The sequence below is a fragment of the Antedon bifida genome, chromosome 4 (assembly GCF_963402885.1).
Source record: "Antedon bifida chromosome 4, ecAntBifi1.1, whole genome shotgun sequence".
NCBI classification, from domain to species: Eukaryota; Metazoa; Echinodermata; class Crinoidea; order Comatulida; family Antedonidae; genus Antedon; species Antedon bifida.
In genome coordinates, this window is record NC_136229.1 from 26,251,546 (window position 1) to 26,270,863 (window position 19,318).

General features: G+C 33.4%; 2 protein-coding genes across 5 annotated transcripts; one reads left to right on the forward strand and one right to left on the reverse strand.

Moving 5' to 3' along the window:
* Positions 1-115: 115 nt before the first annotated feature.
* LOC144839125 (solute carrier family 35 member F4-like) lies at positions 116-10,777 on the forward strand. 4 transcript variants are annotated; one of them, XM_078694436.1, is made up of 8 exons: positions 116-398; positions 1,020-1,148; positions 2,052-2,334; positions 2,818-3,043; positions 3,394-3,519; positions 3,974-4,163; positions 5,520-5,609; positions 6,373-10,777. In XM_078694436.1, exons 2-8 carry the CDS (start codon positions 1,055-1,057, stop codon positions 6,570-6,572), a joined length of 1,209 nt encoding a protein of 402 aa, XP_078550562.1. In that variant the 5' UTR covers positions 116-398; positions 1,020-1,054; the 3' UTR covers positions 6,573-10,777. The 4 variants fall into 4 exon arrangements, with proteins under 4 accessions (XP_078550562.1, XP_078550564.1, XP_078550561.1 ...); XM_078694438.1 differs by lacking the exon at positions 1,020-1,148 and adding an exon at positions 1,564-1,654; XM_078694437.1 differs by lacking the exon at positions 116-398 and adding an exon at positions 1,564-1,654 and having other exon boundaries at positions 944-1,148.
* LOC144839124 (uncharacterized) lies at positions 9,268-19,146 on the reverse strand. Its single transcript, XM_078694434.1, has 7 exons — positions 18,667-19,146; positions 17,616-17,683; positions 17,026-17,141; positions 14,651-14,805; positions 12,797-12,974; positions 12,200-12,306; positions 9,268-10,073 (listed from the first exon to the last, which is right to left on the reverse strand). The coding sequence occupies exons 1-7, from the start codon at positions 18,755-18,757 to the stop codon at positions 9,268-9,270; spliced, it is 1,521 nt and encodes a 506-aa protein (XP_078550560.1). The 5' UTR covers positions 18,758-19,146.
* Positions 19,147-19,318: the final 172 nt, after the last annotated feature.

The window sequence follows — 19,318 nt, forward strand, 5'->3', positions numbered from 1 at the left end:
GGCCTATTTACAATTTCACCGCCAATTAGTATGCAGAAATAACAAATATAAAAAAAAATCACCAGTCTTAAAAAAAAAGATTTTCAAGAAATAAAAAATTGGGCGGGATTGTAGTTTGTATATTTTATGCAAATTAGATAATCACCAGGTGGACCGACCACGTCGCACGCATTCAACCATGTTAATCAGCCGGAGAGCACGTGCCTCCTGTTTGTGTAATTTGTGGTGGAAAACGAGATACTCGCTCGGAAGCTATGTTTATTTTTTTGCATTGATTGTTGACCTAAGTTCTTTGTTGTTGACTAGCCTATGAATGTAATGGTGTAATAATGGCATTCCCGTGATTTTGTTCTTGTATACTTCTTTCAGAGTTAACACAGGTCCTAGCTAGGTGATATGTAAGCTAATAATTTAATAATATCTCAGCTCTCTCACACAGAGTGAAATCCGAAGCAAATGTGCGTGTCTCTAGGCTCTAGCTAGGCCTAATGGCATAAGGCCTAGCTAGTAGGCCTAGTGTAGTAGTACTGTTAGTAGATGAGCAAGGCCTCGTCCAAGCTAGGCTAGTTTAGAGTAGTAGTATCCTATATCTAGGCATATAGAAAGGACTCAGGTAGTGGTACTGTAGACCTTAGCACAGAATAGGCTAGCCTACAGTTATCAAGCCTAGTCCTAGACTAGTCGTAGTCCACCCTTTCTTTAAAGAAGGGTTAATCATAAGCAGGACATGTGTAGCCTACTATATTATTAGTAGGCCTAGGGCCTAGGCCTTATTTTAGCGGTTTCAGGATTTTTCAAACGGGCAAACATATACAAGGCCAGTAATACTAATAGTCCTTCAAAATCGATATAAAAATGTAGTTATACAGTATTTAATGTCATTTTAAAAGATGTGCACATGCTCCAATCACAACCGCGCCCCTTGGTTGGATCCACCCCTGTCCAGACGAGACTAACCCATCGAGGACGAGACATATTCTTTTTGCTTGTGGACTCAATGACTTGCATTTTTAATATAGACTGACTGACTAAGAGGCACAAGATAAGAGAAAAAATGAGCGCTAAATATACTGTCACTGCAGAGGTAGGCCTAGATACAAACATGTCACAGCCAACAAGCAAAAGCTTCTCCAATGATCATGGAAAAGGTATAAATAGTGTTTCAATGACAATACATTTAATACGATTTGATTTTGTTTTTGACATTTTTGTATAAATTGCCATGTCAATCAATTGCAATGTCAATCAATTGCAACACTAAGGGCAAACAAAATATACTTGTTATATTAAGTGTCACCTCCCTCCCGCGATTTCGAGTCACCTCTGGTGTTTTTGTTGTTGTTTTATGATAAAAAAAAAAACCAAAAATTCTAATAAAATGATAGCATAAATCAACGTTGCTGATATATAAAATTATAGAGAAAAAATAATTGAAAAATCCACCATCCCTCCCCTGAAATTTATTCAGAGGTTGGCGCTTAACAAGTATATTTTGTTGCCTATATTACTCCCTGTAATTACTCCCTGTAAGGTTTTAATAAATTAAAATCATTATTTTTGCAGTTCTGTAATCAACATTACTAATTTCATGTTCACCATCATTTCAACCAAGTCTTATACCATAAAACCGTATTGCATGCATTCCATTGAAAAAGTAAGTGTACTCGCATCATACCATTCTATTATAAATGATCCATAGTATAGGACACTCTAGGCCTACGTACATGCGTGCATTCAGGACACTCTAGGCCTACGTACATGCATGCATTCAGGACACTCTAGGCCTACGTACATGCGTGCATTCAGTATGTCAAATCTTATATTAACAAATCTATACAAATCAAATGTTAACATAAATTCAAGATAATAAAATGACAGTCATGCATGTATTGTAAACTAATGTCCATTAAATGTTTGTTTTAAATCATACCCCAACAGCACTTTCGGGAAACCCACATGGGTATGAAATTGGCTAATTAACCCCTAATTTCAAAGCCTAGCATTTCCCAGATCCGTACCATAATTCTAATTTTTTTCTTATAATAATTTAGTGGATGTACAGTTAGTTGAATCAGATGAGCCGGAAGTCATTCCCGATGATGCTTCCAGTGTACGGAAGACTCTCTTGGGCTTTATTGTCGTGATAGGAATTGGTGTGTCGTGGGTCGGTTCTACGCAGTTTACCAAGAGTACTTACTCGGATACGTTTGACGCGCCGTTTTTTACGATCTGGTTTTCAACTACGTGGATGTTAGTTTGTTATCCAGGCTACCTACTTGGAGTTGTGCTACTCTCCAAAGATAAACGTCGTGCTGGGTTGAAAGCTGTCTATAAGTAAGTACTTAAATTAACAGTATTATACGCCGAGCAATAGACAATTATTACCTCTGTAATCTTATCTGGGCATCGGCCGATTCAAGGGGGAAGGGGATCCCCCACCCTATTTCAACTTCCTGGATTCGTCGTCACTGTCTGTGCTTATTTAAAAAAAAAAAACACACTTTTTGGCAGGTTATGTAGTAAGTTGTAACATGATTTTACTTTGTTTCAAGAAGAAGAAGAGGCAGCAATTGAAAGATTACCCAGAAAATAGCTGCAGGTTTGTTAAGAGTAAACACAAACTGCTCTGTTTTGAGGAAATCTAGCTCAGACTCCTCAATTTATTCATATAAGCTTGTAAGTGACCAGTCACGGATACTCCTAAATTGTAGTTGCTGCAGTAACTGCAGTAGAATAATTTTGACATGGTCCATGACCATCTTGTTGTTTTTCACTTTCCATTTATAGATATTTCTTATTATATTTGTTATATTTCAGTGAAGATCAGGCAGTTTATGGCAGTAAAGGTCTCACCATTGTGACAGGCTTAAAGCTGACCTTACCATTCGCCATCTGCTGGGGCATCACCAACTACATGTATGTGCGGGCCTTGGGAGTGATTGCAGCTGCAGACGTCACAGCTCTTTTTGCTTCTAACACTGCTTTCATATACATACTTTCATGGGTGTGGCTTGAAGAAAAACTGTCACTCCTTCCAGTAAGGGTAAGTAATTGAGGTAACAGTCGAACATGGAGGCTGGATAATAACAGCATATGTGTATACTCACTGTAACTCACCAAACACTCTAAGGTGTCCTTTAAGTAGGGGGAGGGGGCACTGTTGAGGTCCTGAAGGGGTCCTCTTATTATAGGGGTTCTATTGTAAAGATCATGAAAATACAACACATTATTCAATATTAATATAAGGATGTTTTGGCTTTACACTCAATTATGTTCGTGTAGAAAACTAGAATTTGATTAAATTTTCCTATAATACAGTAGGTCCCAAATGCTTCCCTTTTAAAAAGCATTCCGAAAATGATGCTGCTATTATTTTGGATATTTATGTTTCAGAGTATGTCTGTTGTTTTGTCAACTGGAGGCATCGTATTGATATCGTATGCAGATGGATTTGGTGGTCCAACGATGCTTGGGATTCTCCTTTCAATAGGGTCTGCCATAGGTGCTGCAGTCTACAAGGTTAGTCAATTTGACCCTTCCCAGGTAATACTCGCCTCACCCAAGTGGCTGTCTTGTCCGTTATTATCACCATTTATTTCAACCTCTTACAAGGGACCGACTTTCATAAGCACACTTCTTTAGCTAGCTTACAGCCTAATTAATACACTAATGTATTTTAACCCCAACTACCCTTAATCTCTGTCATTTTGTGTCAATTCATTTATATTTATAGTCTGTCGCCCTCTATCAGTGAAACTACTGAAAGACCCTCCCCTCCAATTTTGTAAATTACAGTGGGACACCCTATTTAAGGTGTTGTGTCCTGAAGATGACCCCTTAATAGGGGTTCTACTTCATTAAGTTTACCACTTCATTTGATTATGTACCCTTCCCCAATTGCCCAATTACTTAACTCCAACGTATTAGAGACCACCATACCAAAAGCAAGTACTGTATATGCATCATCTTTCAGGTGCTGTTTAAGAAGTATGTGGGGGACGCTACTTCAGGACAGGTATCATTGTTCCTTACTGTCCTTGGTCTTTGTGACTTTGTGTTGTTCTGGCCTATCATGCTTATCCTGTACTACACTGATGTTGAAACATGGTCTTGGGACACTATGCCATGGGACTATCTGTGCGGCAGTGCAGCTCTATCTGTCGGTAAGTAGTTATTGGTTGTTTTCCAAATCATACAGCTTGAAATGCTGGTGGACAATATGATATCATCCAGAATCAGGGCCATAGCCACCACAATGGTAGGTAAGGTTTCAACCAGAACGGTAGGTAAGGTTTCAACCAGAACGGTAGGTAAGGTTTCAACCAGAATGGTAGGTAAGGTTTCAACCAGAATGGTAGGTAAGGTTTCAACCAGAACGGTAGGTAAGGTTTCAACCAGAACGGTAGGTAAGGTTTCAACCAGAACGGTAGGTAAGGTTTCAATCAGAACTGTAGGTAAGGTTTCAACCAGAACGGTAGGTAAGGTTTCAATCAGAACTGTAGGTAAGGTTTCAACCAGAACGGTAGGTAAGGTTTCAATCAGAACTGTAGGTAAGGTTTCAACCAGAACGGTAGGTAAGGTTTCAATCAGAACTGTAGGTAAGGTTTCAACCAGAACGGTAGGTAAGGTTTCAACCAGAACGGTAGGTAAGGTTTCAATCAGAACTGTAGGTAAGGTTTCAACCAGAACGGTAGGTAAGGTTTCAACCAGAACGGTAGGTAAGGTTTCAACCAGAACGGTAGGTAAGGTTTCAATCAGAACGGTAGGTAAGGTTTCAACCAGAACGGTAGGTAAGGTTTCAACCAGAACGGTAGGTAAGGTTTCAACCAGAACGGTAGGTAAGGTTTCAACCAGAACGGTAGGTAAGGTTTCAACCAGAACGGTAGGTAAGGTTTCAACCAGAACTGTAGGTAAGGTTTCAACCAGAACGGTAGGTAAGGTTTCAACCAGAACGGTAGGTAAGGTTTCAACCAGAACGGTAGGTAAGGTTTCAACCAGAACGGTAGGTAAGGTTTCAACCAGAACGGTAGGTAAGGTTTCAACCAGAACGGTAGGTAAGGTTTCAACCAGAACGGTAGGTAAGGTTTACGGTAGGTAAGGTTTCAACCAGAACGGTAGGTAAGGTTTCAATCAGAACGGTAGGTAAGGTTTACGGTAGGTAAGGTTTCAATCAGAACGGTAGGTAAGGTTTACGGTAGGTAAGGTTTCAACCTGACCTATTGACAACCCAGTTGATTGAACAGAGTTTGTTCCCTTTTCTTGCAACAACTGCACCACTTTATTTTTTGTGGCTACAGCACTGAGACAAAGCAGGCAATAGGATTCACCCTTTCAGATTACTATAAACCATCAACAACAAAAAAGCAAACAAAAACAACATGTTAAAGGAATAGAGGTGTACATATGGGTACATAATAGGACCAATTTGATAACAATGTACAGAACATAGAAAAATAAGAGTTGCAGAGGAATACAAGTTTGCGATTTGGAACTACAGTACTTTCTCTTCTCTTTTGTAGTGTTCAACTTTCTTGTAAACTTTGGAATTGCGTTGACATACCCACTCTTCATTGCTCTTGGTACTGTGGTTGGTATACCACTAAATGCAGGTTCGTTATCATAGTTTGTTATTAATTAAGTTCCAAAAGGTTGTTTTTAACTCACTGTTTATGATAACGGGACAACTTGATCTTAATTGCACCAGACAAGATGGCTTGCCAAAAGCTATTGGTACAACCTATTCGATCCATGTCCATGGATATATAGTTCCCTCTGTAATGTCCTAATTTATGCCATAAGCAATCTCATGAATTATTCATAATTTCTGCCCAAGATTTCGAGTATCAACATTTCGTGGCCTGGCCCTAGTGATACCAACATGTACATTAACCGAGCGGTTAAGACAGTGGAACCGTAATCCATAGCCATAACATTGGCAAGGGTTCGAGGCTCACTCGCTCCATGGTTCTGGTGGTAGAACAAGTCTTCTCGGATAAGGACTATAAACCGTAGGTCCAGTGTATGCATATTGCTCGTGTGCACTTTAAAGAACCTAGTACATCTTTCGAGACGAGTAGGAGGTTACCCCGGTGTACTAGTTCACACACACACTGTCGTGGACAGACATAATGGCGTCGTAGTTGGCTGCCGATGACACAATGTGACCCTTAGGGGAGAAGAATGTTGTTGAAAAGGTGTAACATCTAAGTCCACAGCGCTCTTCATGAAATAGCGCTATATAAATGTCGCATTACATTACATACATTTTCCTATGATGATATTTGTGTTTCTTTACATACACAGTTTATTATAAATAACACATGTTTGTTGTAATACACATACATACTGTACAATATTTTGTTTCCATTACAGTTGCTGATTTAGTGTTCAGAGATGATGCGTTCGGGTGGATAAAAATTGGTGGCACAGTGTTAATTGTCGGTGGGTTTATACTGATGATTTTACCAGAATCGCTTCAAGAAAAGTTGGCTTGCTTTGATGTAGAAAGTTGTCGTAGAAACTCACCAGAAGAAAAGAAGGAAGAAGAGGACAAGAAAACTAACCAAGAGTAATTTTATTGTGGGGCCTGACTTTATAGGGCCAAAAACATATATACATTATATTTTAAATAAAGCATATTAAATAATATTAAAACAAGCAAATTGTTGAAAAAGTATCTATGCATGTCTTTAAGCACAACATAAATAATGCTTGCTTACTTTATAATTTATATCTTTTAGAATTGCCAATTTTTTAAATTTATATACAAGAAACAGATTATATTTATTATATAGAAAGTTTTATATAGATTGTCATAACAGTAATTTAGTTTTTTTTTATTTAATAGATGAATTTTTAAATGTTTTACTAATAATGATACTAATAGTGTAGTGTATCTGTGTTAGACAATTGTCTATCTATTTGGTAGGCCTACAAGAATTAAAGCTATTTATTTTATTTTAAAACCTAAACAGCAAATTTTATTCGCCATTAACAGGAGGGTTAAAGAAAGTTGGAAGATCAAAGGGTTTATGTATGGCTGCGACGCGATCAGTTCCACGCCCCTTACAGACACCATGCGCCGCAGAGAAAATGTCCATAGTACAGTACTTTTGGTATTTGTCGCAGCCAGATATAAGATCAAAGGACTGTTACAATTTCCTATCTTGACAAAGGCGAGCTCAGTGTCCTGTTGTTAGATTGCCTTGGTATAACTTAGCTTTTAACAATGCTAAAGCCATTCTGCACAATAATCCGCTATTTTATAAAATATTGAATAAAATAAAATAAATAAAATTATAGTGAGTTAGTGTCTCATGGCTCTGATTAAGTATATAGAATTTATCATGGTTTTTAGAGGGTCAATTCAGAAGGTGAATGTACAATACAACATATAATAATATAAAGAAAATCAATTCTTGCATAATTAATTGAAGAATGCCGAATTAATTTAAATATTTTGGTTGCCACCAAGCATATTTGTATTGAATCTGGTTGCTGGGCATTCGTCAATGTATTAATAATAGCTGTAATTTGATATGGTTTATGTTGGTGTACTGTATATAATATACACTTAAAATGTGGTGGATTGACGTATTTCAACTCTACATTTAATTTGATTTTTTGGAAGTTCAAATATGTTGGAAAGTGTGCATTTGGGGTGTAAACGGACTTTGGGGTTGGGTCAACCGGCTCAGCTACAGTGATTAAGTTTAGTTAGGTTGACCCTGGTCTCCCTAATTTCAGTTTTTTTATGTATACACTGAAATAGACCGAATAAATAATGAAATGAAATGATAGGGTGTATGTTGCTAAAAAGAAAAACATATTCCTTTTAGCTGGTTGTCTCTTTTCAAGATAAAGGGCCAGAGCCTGCTTGTAATCACCCTATAGCCATATGAGTCTGCCTATATACTCTTGTGGTATTCACGTTATTCTTCAATATCCTGCTATTTGGTATTTATTGTCTGAAAGCAGAGAACTTTTTACAAACATGGTGGCATGGTGGCTGGATGGGCCATTGCTACCTGAGCTCTGCTAAATGTCTGCGTCCTCGATTAAATTCAAGAAGGGTAGAGCACCCCCATCTTACCGCTTTATAAATTTATAGGTGCAAAAAAGGAGTGGCCCCATACCCACCCCTCTTTCCAAACCTTCTAGATCTGCCCTTAAATGCAAATTTAAGTCTAATAATATTCTGTTACTATAATTGTGAAGGACTTGAAACAGAAATACAACGTTTCAACAGAGTATGAATAATATACATTTTAATGAAGGTTCTTTTAATCAATATTCTCAATAAATATCATGATGACAACATTTCAAAGTATCTTAATAGCTTTATAACAAATTGAGTTCAACAATTACATTACATAAACGTTATTAAAACTGCAAAATGACCTTTTAAAAGTCTGATTAATCTTCATTTTTTCATGTTTTTGGGTACAATACATGTTTAAATCTGTATAAAATACTGTAAGCAGACTTGCATGTTCAACATATAAAGTGTTTGTTCGGCAGAAATATGAGTGTTCTTTTTATAAGCACAACATATTGCCATCAATTTGATCCCTGTCCCAATAGCTGGTTCTTGGCAACATTTGTACTCAAGATAACGTACACAAAATATGTTCTCTATACACAAAATCTTATAATAGTCTTTCGCAGTTGAGTTGCGTTTTTTTTCTTTTTTTAATTCTGAGAAAAAATCCAAACATCAGAGCAGATTTGAACTACGGACTCCGGGACTTGACAAGTTACTTGATCAAACTGTTGCTTTTCACCATTCGCTTGCGTTGCGTTTACGTCCTTGCGTTACATCCTAGTTGGCAACCAAGCTTCGAGAGTAAACTTAGTTCACTTTCAAACTCTATATTTATTATTTACAATTTGTATGATAGTCATTAAAATTATAGAAATTACAGTGTAATGTGTAGTATTTGCAGTAATTATATAAACTAAAAAGCACCCTTAAAAACATATAATTAAAACTCTATATATTAATTTACAAATCGTGTTCACATAGTAGTCTTCTAAAGTGTGGTTGGACAAGACAGAACAAGCAGGTTTTGGTAACCCAGCTTTGAAAATATAAAAAATATTTTATATAAATTATTTCTATACAGTAAATTGAAATACTGTAAAATGCTAAATATGAACAATTTACAAAACTAAAGTAAATCACCCCATACATATCCCCAGTACAGTAATATCAAAGGAACAGCTCCAGTAATATCAAAGGAACCACCCTAGTAATATGAAAGAAATCTACTTGTTTTCTTCATCTTCTTCATTATCTGAGTGTTTATGACGATGCTTTTTCTTTTTCTTGCGATGCTTCTTTCGTTTATGTCCTTCATCTGACGACCTATTGGGGCCATCTCTTTCACTCTCTCCATCGGAATTATGCCGATGTTTGTGCTTCTTGTGCTTTTTGTGTTTCTTTTCCTTTTTTATCTCATCTGCAGGTTTTTCATTTTCTTGAAACTCTGAAACACCATCTTTCACACCAGAAATGTCATTGGTTTGTGTGTCTTTCACAATAGGTTCAACCTCTTCCTTCCTTTCTTCAGGTTTCTCTTCATATGTGATCTGTTGCTGTTCTTTTTCCATTGAAGGTTTGTAATTGTGTTCTTTTTCTACTTCAATTATGCCTGGTATACCTTCAACTGACTGTAAATTATTATTGGAAGAGTCATCTTCTTTTCCAACTGGATCTTTTCTTGTGATTGAAACCAGTGGTGGTAGCCTTCTACTGACATCAGGAACTGGGTCAGGAACTGTAACCGGTTGTTCCTCTTGTATTGGTTGCTTTTGTGCATCGTCCTCCTTCTCTTGCACATGTTGAGTTCTAGCAGATGCATCTTCAGATAATGTCTTCTGTAGTGATTCTTCATAGGCAGGTGGTGGTGCCACCTCATTCACTTTTGATGGTGCTTCTTGCGCCATAGGCTTCGTTTTGAAGGATCTTCTAGGGTAAGCATACGGAGCTGGTCCTTGAGGTAACCCAATTCGTGGCACATGCCCATGACGGCCATAAGCACTATTGTTGTACTTTGACTCTGGGTTAAGATCTGCAGAAACAATTAATGTTAGAGAATGAGGACACAAGTAAAATATTCTTATTGATAATTTATCATGATTGTGGGGAGGGTTGAGAATTCTGAAAAATGCAAGAAATGCTGTACCGCTATAAACATATAATTTTTTTATTTATTTCAAACATATTTATACAGGATAAAAACATATCAGGTATAGATGTAGCACCTGTTTTACATATGGTCCTGGAAAAATGAAGTTAAATATTGATGATAATAATCAAGGGATGTTTTGTGCTTTAAAAAATATTAACATAATAAATATAATATATATGGGTCAGATGCTTGACCATTAAACTTTGTATTAGCCTATGCAATTACTCACAAAATAAAACTTGAATTATTAGGATGTGCTTTACATACTGACATAGATCATAGGAAAATGTCTCTTCAAATTAGTAATAATCATGTTATGTACAGTAGTAATGATAATGCCAATAATATGATAAGTAAAATGAGATTATATCATTGTACTTTGTACATGATTACCTTCAGGTTATTGGAAACATAACAATAATAAATTAATTTTAGAAAAGGCTAGATTAATTTTATGGATTCCTTTAATGCTTGGATCAATATTGCGTTTGACATTTTTAAGGCCACTATGGCTTAAAACTCCAAAACAAGCCTATACTGTAATTTATTTAAAATTGAAATGAAGGTAAATATAGTTGTTATAATATATAATTTCCTACAGTGTATTACTTTGAGTCTTAATTCCCTTGAAATAGTCTAATAGTAGTACAGGTATGTGCACAAGTGCAATAACGAATACGAGATTAGTAATGCATACAAATGCTATGAAATTGATTAAATAATAAAAAGAAAACATAAATAGAACAAATTAAAATACAACACTACCATACTTATTTGAACATACAGTAGATTCAATATACTTTTCTATTGTAAATATGTTTATGTTTATTATGTATTTTTGGATTAAACAATTTACGAATGAAATCTTCATTTGCTATGTTTATAGTATACATTTGTCTGCCTCAGAGGATAAGCAATGGACCCAAAAGTCGATGTAAAATATAGAACATAGGTTTAAGTTCAGCAACACTAGCGCGCCACTATTTCAAAATCCTATAAATATCACTGATACTGGATGACATTGATAGATTAATACACTATTTTATGAGAGTAAATTTATTAAAAATTGAGATGCATTTATTGTAATAAATATGAATGAAATAATTTCATTTGGATTCAAATAATTGATTATGATAAAGTAAATTTCATTTTTGTTGATGCATTTGACATAAAATAAATAAGTACAAACAGTACTACTTTTACAGGGATGAATGAGGACACCTCCTTCAGACAAACAGAACATTTTACAAAACGTAGTAGTACAGTAGGTACTCATATTGGATCAACAAAAAAGAAATGTTTATAGACATTTACCTACAGTAATACTTGAATTTCATTTCATAGCTGACATATGACAGCCTATAAGTGCACAGAAGAAAAAGAAAAATACATACTACTCTAAAAATATCAAAAGAAGAGAAGTGTCATGCACATTAATTGTAGAAAAATTAAAAAAAATTACTATAGAAAGAAATCAAAGTATCACATACAACTATAGTACAGTGTTTCATGGTAATTTTGCAAGAAAATATGTTGAAAATATCTCAACAAAAAAGAAAGAGGGTTGTTTGCACCCCTTCCATCAAGGTATTACCACCCTCCCCCACCACAATCTAATATAAACAGAAGATAGTAAGATCATTATTAAACAGCAATCATGCATTATTGCACAAACTATAGTGTAATATTAAAATTAGGTGCAATAACTATACTATATAATAATAATACTATAAAAATACAAGAAAATGTAGGAAAAGTACACATACATACAAAGAAAATTATTTTTGCTAATATAAAAAAGAAAAGGCGTGGTGTGGACAGATGGGACCTGAACTCCATGGATGGTAAAGCAGTGGCTTCATACCGCAAACTGTACATTTTGAAATTTTAAACATATTGTAAAATTGTTGGGGTTTAAATTGAGAGTTGGTTGCAAATAAGATATTACTAGTAGAAATGTATCAATCTCTAAACAAGTAACTAAATAAATATACTCTATTTCTCACCTTCATCTTCGGTCTGCTCAACCTTTTTCTGTAATTCAATAATTCCAGGAGACACTTTGGTCCGACTTCCATATCCATGTTTTCTTTTCAATTCTTCTAATTCATCGCTGTAATCAAAGAAATATAACATACAACAGTTCAAAACAATCAAAAAGAAGTGTTTAAAATTTCAAATTTTTTGATGGGTACAGCAGGAACCCAAAGCAATTCTATCCAAACTTTGAACTGTTAAAATGTGTTATTTTTCCATAGCTGTTGCATAATTAGTAGTTGTATCAGTGTATATAATATACTTTTGCGAAAAAAAAAGTTTTGTATTAGTGTGTCCATCAAATTTTATGTTAAGCATGAAAGTTCATCAAAGATGACAAGTGTTTTAGTTTCAGTTTTTCTTTTCCATTGTTTTTGTATACTTTTAAATTAATATTGTTCACATTTTGTAATTGTATGGACTGTAGATAATAATTATTATATAATGTCCACCCTGTAGACTTTCTCCACAAGTCTTATGCTCAAGTATGACACACTATGTGTACCAATTTATTATTTTTACAAAAGCCGTCAACGTCCAGAACCTAGGCAAGCATACATACTTACTGAGTTTTTCTTAAAACTTGCATTATTAGTAAAAGAATCAAAAGCACAACAACAGCTATTGGTATGATTATCTTATCAAGAGAATTATCAATTGCCACGGTAACCAAATCACCATCAACAAATGCGGTTGTGAAGTTCAAACTAAAATTCAAATTTTCCACATTTTCTACTGTTATATCTGTAAGAAATAAAATTATTGATTGAAATAAATGATTATAGTTTATTATTCATTCAATTTTATATTCATTGTTCAGCCGCAGTTAATAAAAAGGTAGATGGGCTACTACTTTGTGTAGGCCATTTTGTGATGTCACTTTACTTACAAAAAGGCAAAATTAAATTAAATTTAACCATTTAAACAAAAACAAAAATAGTTTGACAGACAATGGGCGATTATTTTTTTCAGGTTTTACAGTAAATAATTGTTTTTTTCAATAGAATTATTGGTCAAAGTGCACGATATTTATATACTAATAATATTTTTCTAAGAGTGGAAAAAAAGCTTTCATTGAATTCTCTCAAAACTCATAAAACGGTGAAAGTGCCCAAAATGAGATTAATTAAAATTCTTCTTCTCTGTTCTGTGTTTTATTCTACTGTATATGTTCTAGTGCACTCAGAGCTGTTTTATTTAAATGTGAACTAAATTATTTTGTCGATAAAAAGAAGTAATTTGAAATAGATTAGTGTATTCTGTTTGTAATTTTCATTATTGAGAAGTAATTAAAATAAAAGACTCTCTCAACATAGAAATAAGAAATGGTGAAATTAAAATATTACATTTCAAATATCTAGTAGTGTATTTCTAAAATAATTTCCATATTGATAAACCATAGAAATAAGAACAAATAATAGGTAATTTACTGTTCATCTGAATAATTTTGTAAATTGTAATTATATTAGTTGTCATGGTAATAAATGAAAAACAATTGAACGTATTATGAAACCAACTACTACAAATGATGCATGTGCAATTATTGAAAGTGGTATATAGGTATTTGATCAATAACTTGATGTACGATGACTGGTAACCGTGGAAACAATGTAAACAGTAATGTTCTACTAATAATAGTATTATACTTGGAGCATGGTAACATGTAGTTACTGCATTAAGCTTGGTTCCCATCTTGGATGAAGCACAGTGCAAGTAACAATGACAAGTGACATTTGACCTAGCACATCGTAATTGGTTAGTGATCTTGCATCCTTACATTCAAATGGGACCAAGTCTATAAGCTTTATTTGTACAGGCTCTTTTTCAAAACTAGGACTTTCTTGGGCTGGTTCAAAATATCTGGTTTTACAGGGCTGTTCATATAGCCAGAATGAGGCAGATGAGGTGCTCACTCCATTAATAATTATATCTAAAAACATCTTTTGTCACTATCAGCCCTGTTTTATCAGTCACAATATCCCCAGAAGTGAACGTACTGTATGAGAGTTCCTGCTGTTATTACAAACAGATATCGTGATTGTTTGGTGTTAAGGGTATTCTTTTCTTTAATGAAGATTATGAAAGGTTATGGTTGTTTTGTATGTTTGACTGCAAGATCCAGTAATTTCTTCTGTTTGGATATAATAAAGTTTTTCTTATACCTTATTGTTCACATTTGGAACCCAACTCAGACTTTTCACTTTACTATGGAAATGCTGAGGAGCTACTATTAGTATTAAATATACATTGCTAGTATATTAAAGTGCATTTTGAGAACACTATGTTTGATAACCTCACAGGGTTCTAATAGCATTTAGCCACCTCTTTTGAAAGACCATACATACAGTAGGATGGATGATCACAAGGATCTGTCTGAGGAGATTCAATGATTACACTGTAAGATATATATAAATACTTACTTTTTAGAGTTGATTTTCGAAGGACGTAAGTTGTCAGGGAACCATCAAACACAGTTTCTATTCCAGTTAATTTAATATAAAATTCTACTTTTACATAACCATTTGAATAGGTCGGTGTACTGCCAATAAAAACAACGTTATCTTCCTCAAAAGGACTATAAAAGAAAAAAGTTTATGAGACTGAGAGTAAGTTTGAAAATAATAATCTATTTATTTTTACTTGATTTAATTTGTTATTTTTGGCTTTGTTTTAAAGACCAATTTCTGTATATTGGGGTAAACGTGTAATGGGGTTGTGAAATTACGGTACAGTATTCTGGTCTGGTGTTGGGAGAGTTTACTGTACCAGTAAATTAGTTACACAGGAAAGCAAATTACAGTTAAACCAGTTGACTCCTGGAATTTTGTATTTAGTTTTAATTTTCTAGTGAAATTTTGTCCCAGAATGCAATACGTGTTGGCAACAGTAACCTAGAAACTATGATCGTCAACAAGACACCAGCACACTTGGTACGTGTGCACTCAATAAGCTACTTTAATGTATAATACAAAATAGCCTTTTGAAAAATCTTCAATAAATACAAAATTACTGGTATTGTAATGAACATGATAAAAACCAATTTATACCGCATTAAGTCTATCTACCTATGATGATTACTACTGTATACGTTTTCTTTTGTATAAAAAAATCGCACAATGCCACAGTAATATTAGTACCTATCTATGATGTATGTTGCTATGGAAATAAATTGCTCATACTCAGGTAAAGTCAACAGTCAATAAGAAACAATTTAATTTCTCGATTTTCTATTACTCCAGTTATTGATATGAAAATAAAATTAGCTGCAGCAATATAATTACCGTTGCAAGATACAAGGTTGAGACAAAAAAAGAATAAGGTATGTACTCCTCAGAAGGGAAAGGGCCCATATTGGTTTATCCAGGTATTGTAAGCAATTAAGGTGCTAAATAAAATCAATGTTTCTCAGATATTACTCAATTTTGTTTCAAATCCAACATTTTAAAAACATCTGAGTGGTTCCTTTTTTAAAGCTTTTCATTTTAAAATTTAATTAAGTTGTATTTATATTAAATTATGCTTCTTAATTTTGTGTTTGACCAATATCAACAATCACTAATTTAGAGTAATCTAAAGTCATTCAGCTATAAATGACATTGCATGCTCAGAAAGATATTAATAATTGTAGGTACAATATTTTTAATATTGTATATATTATCAAATTTTGGCTTAATATTATCGGATATCCTATTCATGCAATTTCTAGATGGTGATTTGACCTAATGTTTGTAAAAATGTAAACATTGGCACACATATCCTTTCATATTAATTACTTGAACTGGAATTACACATGAAACAACATAGCTAAGTCCATAGTCGACTTGGTCAAAGTCTACGATAGAATAACATATGACTTCCATATTATTTATAAAAAAAACTCTGCTACTTTATTTAAATATTAGAGAATGTAGAGTTATATTATTATTATTTTATTTCAAACATCCAAAGTTTCTATACTGTATTGTATGATGTTCATTTGGTATCTCCATTACATAATCAGACTGTTAAATGAATGATTACAATAAGGTTCCAGAGCTGAGTAATAAAAGTAAGAGTAGTATAAAATAAATTAGTGAACAAAAGAACCAAAAAAAAATGTTTATATAATCAATGGTTTATCTTTCACAAATTCAATCATGTATAAAAGGGTGTCAATTTAATCCACTTATAGGCGTAGATAACAAACAATAACGTAACTCATGCTATTTGTGACTATAGCAACAATAACAAACACAAATTACAATTTCTATAACTGTATTGTATGATGTCCATTTGATATCATAACAACATCTCAATTACATAATCAGACTGTGAAATGAATAACTCTAACTATAAGCAGAGAAAAAATTATTTTAAGTTTTTTGTTTGGTTTATTTAAAACAGTTTTTTAGCCAATTGTTGCCAATTACTGTAATGGCATGGTAAAATGAGATAAAAAAGAACGTTTTCATATTGTCCATTATGATTAATAATAAAATAAAAATGATATATTATATATGATCTTAGAAGTTTCAAAATAAATTGACAATAAATATGATATGACTCAATTTTTTTAAGATAAAAAAAATTTATTATTTTAATGATTCATTTTCATTGGAAATGTAGTCTTCTTTGGTAACTATACAAACATCTTTATCAGTGCAAAATGTACAACACTCCTAAGTTAGGTACTTGAAAAGGGCACTTCTAAAAAAAAAGAAGGGTGCACCATTCCCTTCCCCTGTCCCCATCTCTGGCTACAGGTTTGTATTAACTGTCCAATATATCAATCAAGGGTATACAACAGTATACTTACTGAGATGTTTCATTGTATTCTATCAGGGAACACAGAGATGGTTGACTTCGGCAATAATTTGTTGCTCCATTGGCCATAACTGATTGGAATTTTATATCAGAGTTTTTGTCATTCCACTAAAAAAAAAACAGAATTATTTGACATTCACAAATTTTGACTTTCAATTGACTAATGTGTGCGTTTCTTTCTAATGAATACCTAATTTATTTATTTTTTCTTCTTCTTAAATGTAACAAAATAATTTTACTTTAATAAAGATGTATTTTCCTCCAAACCTTGATAAATAAAGATGAATAAATAAACCCAATTTCTCTAATTCTTTGAGTACTTCTAAAAAATTAGCCAGTTAACCATAAAAATTGACTCCAGAGAAGAAACCCAATGTATGTTACACTTTACCATCGCCATAGTAACTTAATAATGAATATCATGTACAACAGAGGGTAAAATTAGAACCATGGTTTATTTATTATAAATTCGCAGCAGCGCCATTAAAGATATCTTTAATATTAACTGTCATATTGTGTTTATTATTTATGAGCATCAATAATAATAATAATGAAGAGTAGAAATGAAATATAAATACACACCTCATCTAAACGTAGAATATTTCCATCTTTATTAAAGAGAACTTCAATAGTGTTTTCTACAGCTTCATCTGTTAAATAACAATAACAACTGTAGGATTAGATTCAATACATTGTAAAAGAATAATAGTTTAAAGAGACAGTTGTGTTTTACTTAAAAGTATTAGATTCTGCCCTTTTTTTTTAGGACAAACCAAAATTGAAGATACTGTCTTCCAATCCCAAGGTGCAGGGTTCAATCCTGACCTAGTGCCAGGGTTATACTTCACAACTCCACTCCTTAATATAAGCCTCAAAGGAAACTTAGTTTTTACTGTAAACATGATAAATTATAAATTATTATTTATCCATCCTGTAATTGGTGAGTTTCTCATTATTGGAATTGGATATGAATGAAATAAAAAAATAAAGTCCCCACAACACCGGTTGGCCTAAAACCATTATAGAACTATTTTCATTCATAATAACATTACACATTTTTCATAGATAAAACAATAAAAGGAAACTGATTATCCGTGTGCCAAAAATTGAAGATGTAGATATTAATTATTACTACATGCAGTACCCATGGTTACAAGTCAAACAAATCCAAAAGTACATAGATGGAGTACAGGATATTACATCATACTTATAACTCATGGTTAAGGGTCATGATGTTAAAGGAAAATATTAATAGGCCTACCAGGGCAATTAGATAGATTAGATAGTCTGTGAATATGATACATACAGGTGGCATAATGCATTAATAAAATGAAATTCAAGCCCACATCAAATAAAAATAGATATATTAAAATGAGATCCAGTCACTGATACCCACAGCATTGTCATCTTTTCAGTATTTTGCCTTTGGATTTATATATTATTTATTAAATGTTTATATTATTGTCTACTGTACATTTGAAAAAGCAAAATTAACCTAACCTTAATATTTCTTATGCAAAATACGTTTAGGGCCTAGGCCTATAAGAAATCATGATTATTTCTTGCCAAAAGTCCAATGACATTAATTAAATTAAATATAATAATATGTTATTTCTTTTTATTAATTTCTCACCTTTGCATGATCCAGCTGTTTCAATTAACAAGAATTGATTAAGAACTATTGCACATAATATTACACACGTATAAATATTCATAAACGTCATTTTGATATATATTCATAAAAAGTGTTGATTTCTTATCGTCCTCAATACCATCTTTGTCAATCTTCAAACTTTGTGTAAAGTTCACAATTTATCACTCGACTCGGTGGCATGGTTTCAAAAAATATTAATAAATACTTCATTCTTCTCAAAGAAAAGTTGAAAAAAGCTGGACATTATATTTAATAAATCCAATAAGATAGCTAGAACGAATAATATCTGTCCAGTGTCATGAATTGGGAAAATTCCCTCTTGCCGGTTAATTAAGCACCCGGGTGCAATCTGAAAAAGATTGATTATCGGACATCTGGTTAAGCCTAGCAGAAAACGACCAGCTTATAGGTTTTAGAAATGCATTAGGCATAAATTAGCCTATACTATAGTATTAGTAATCCACTGTCCGTAATCCACAAGAATCGTGCTTCGATTATCACAGCAATAAACTGTCATAAATAAGCAACAATGATCTGAGAATTTACTTTTATAAACGGTTGAACATGATCTTCTCTCAATCAATAAAATACAATATGCGCGTCCGACTTCCATGGAGACACGTTCCAGGAT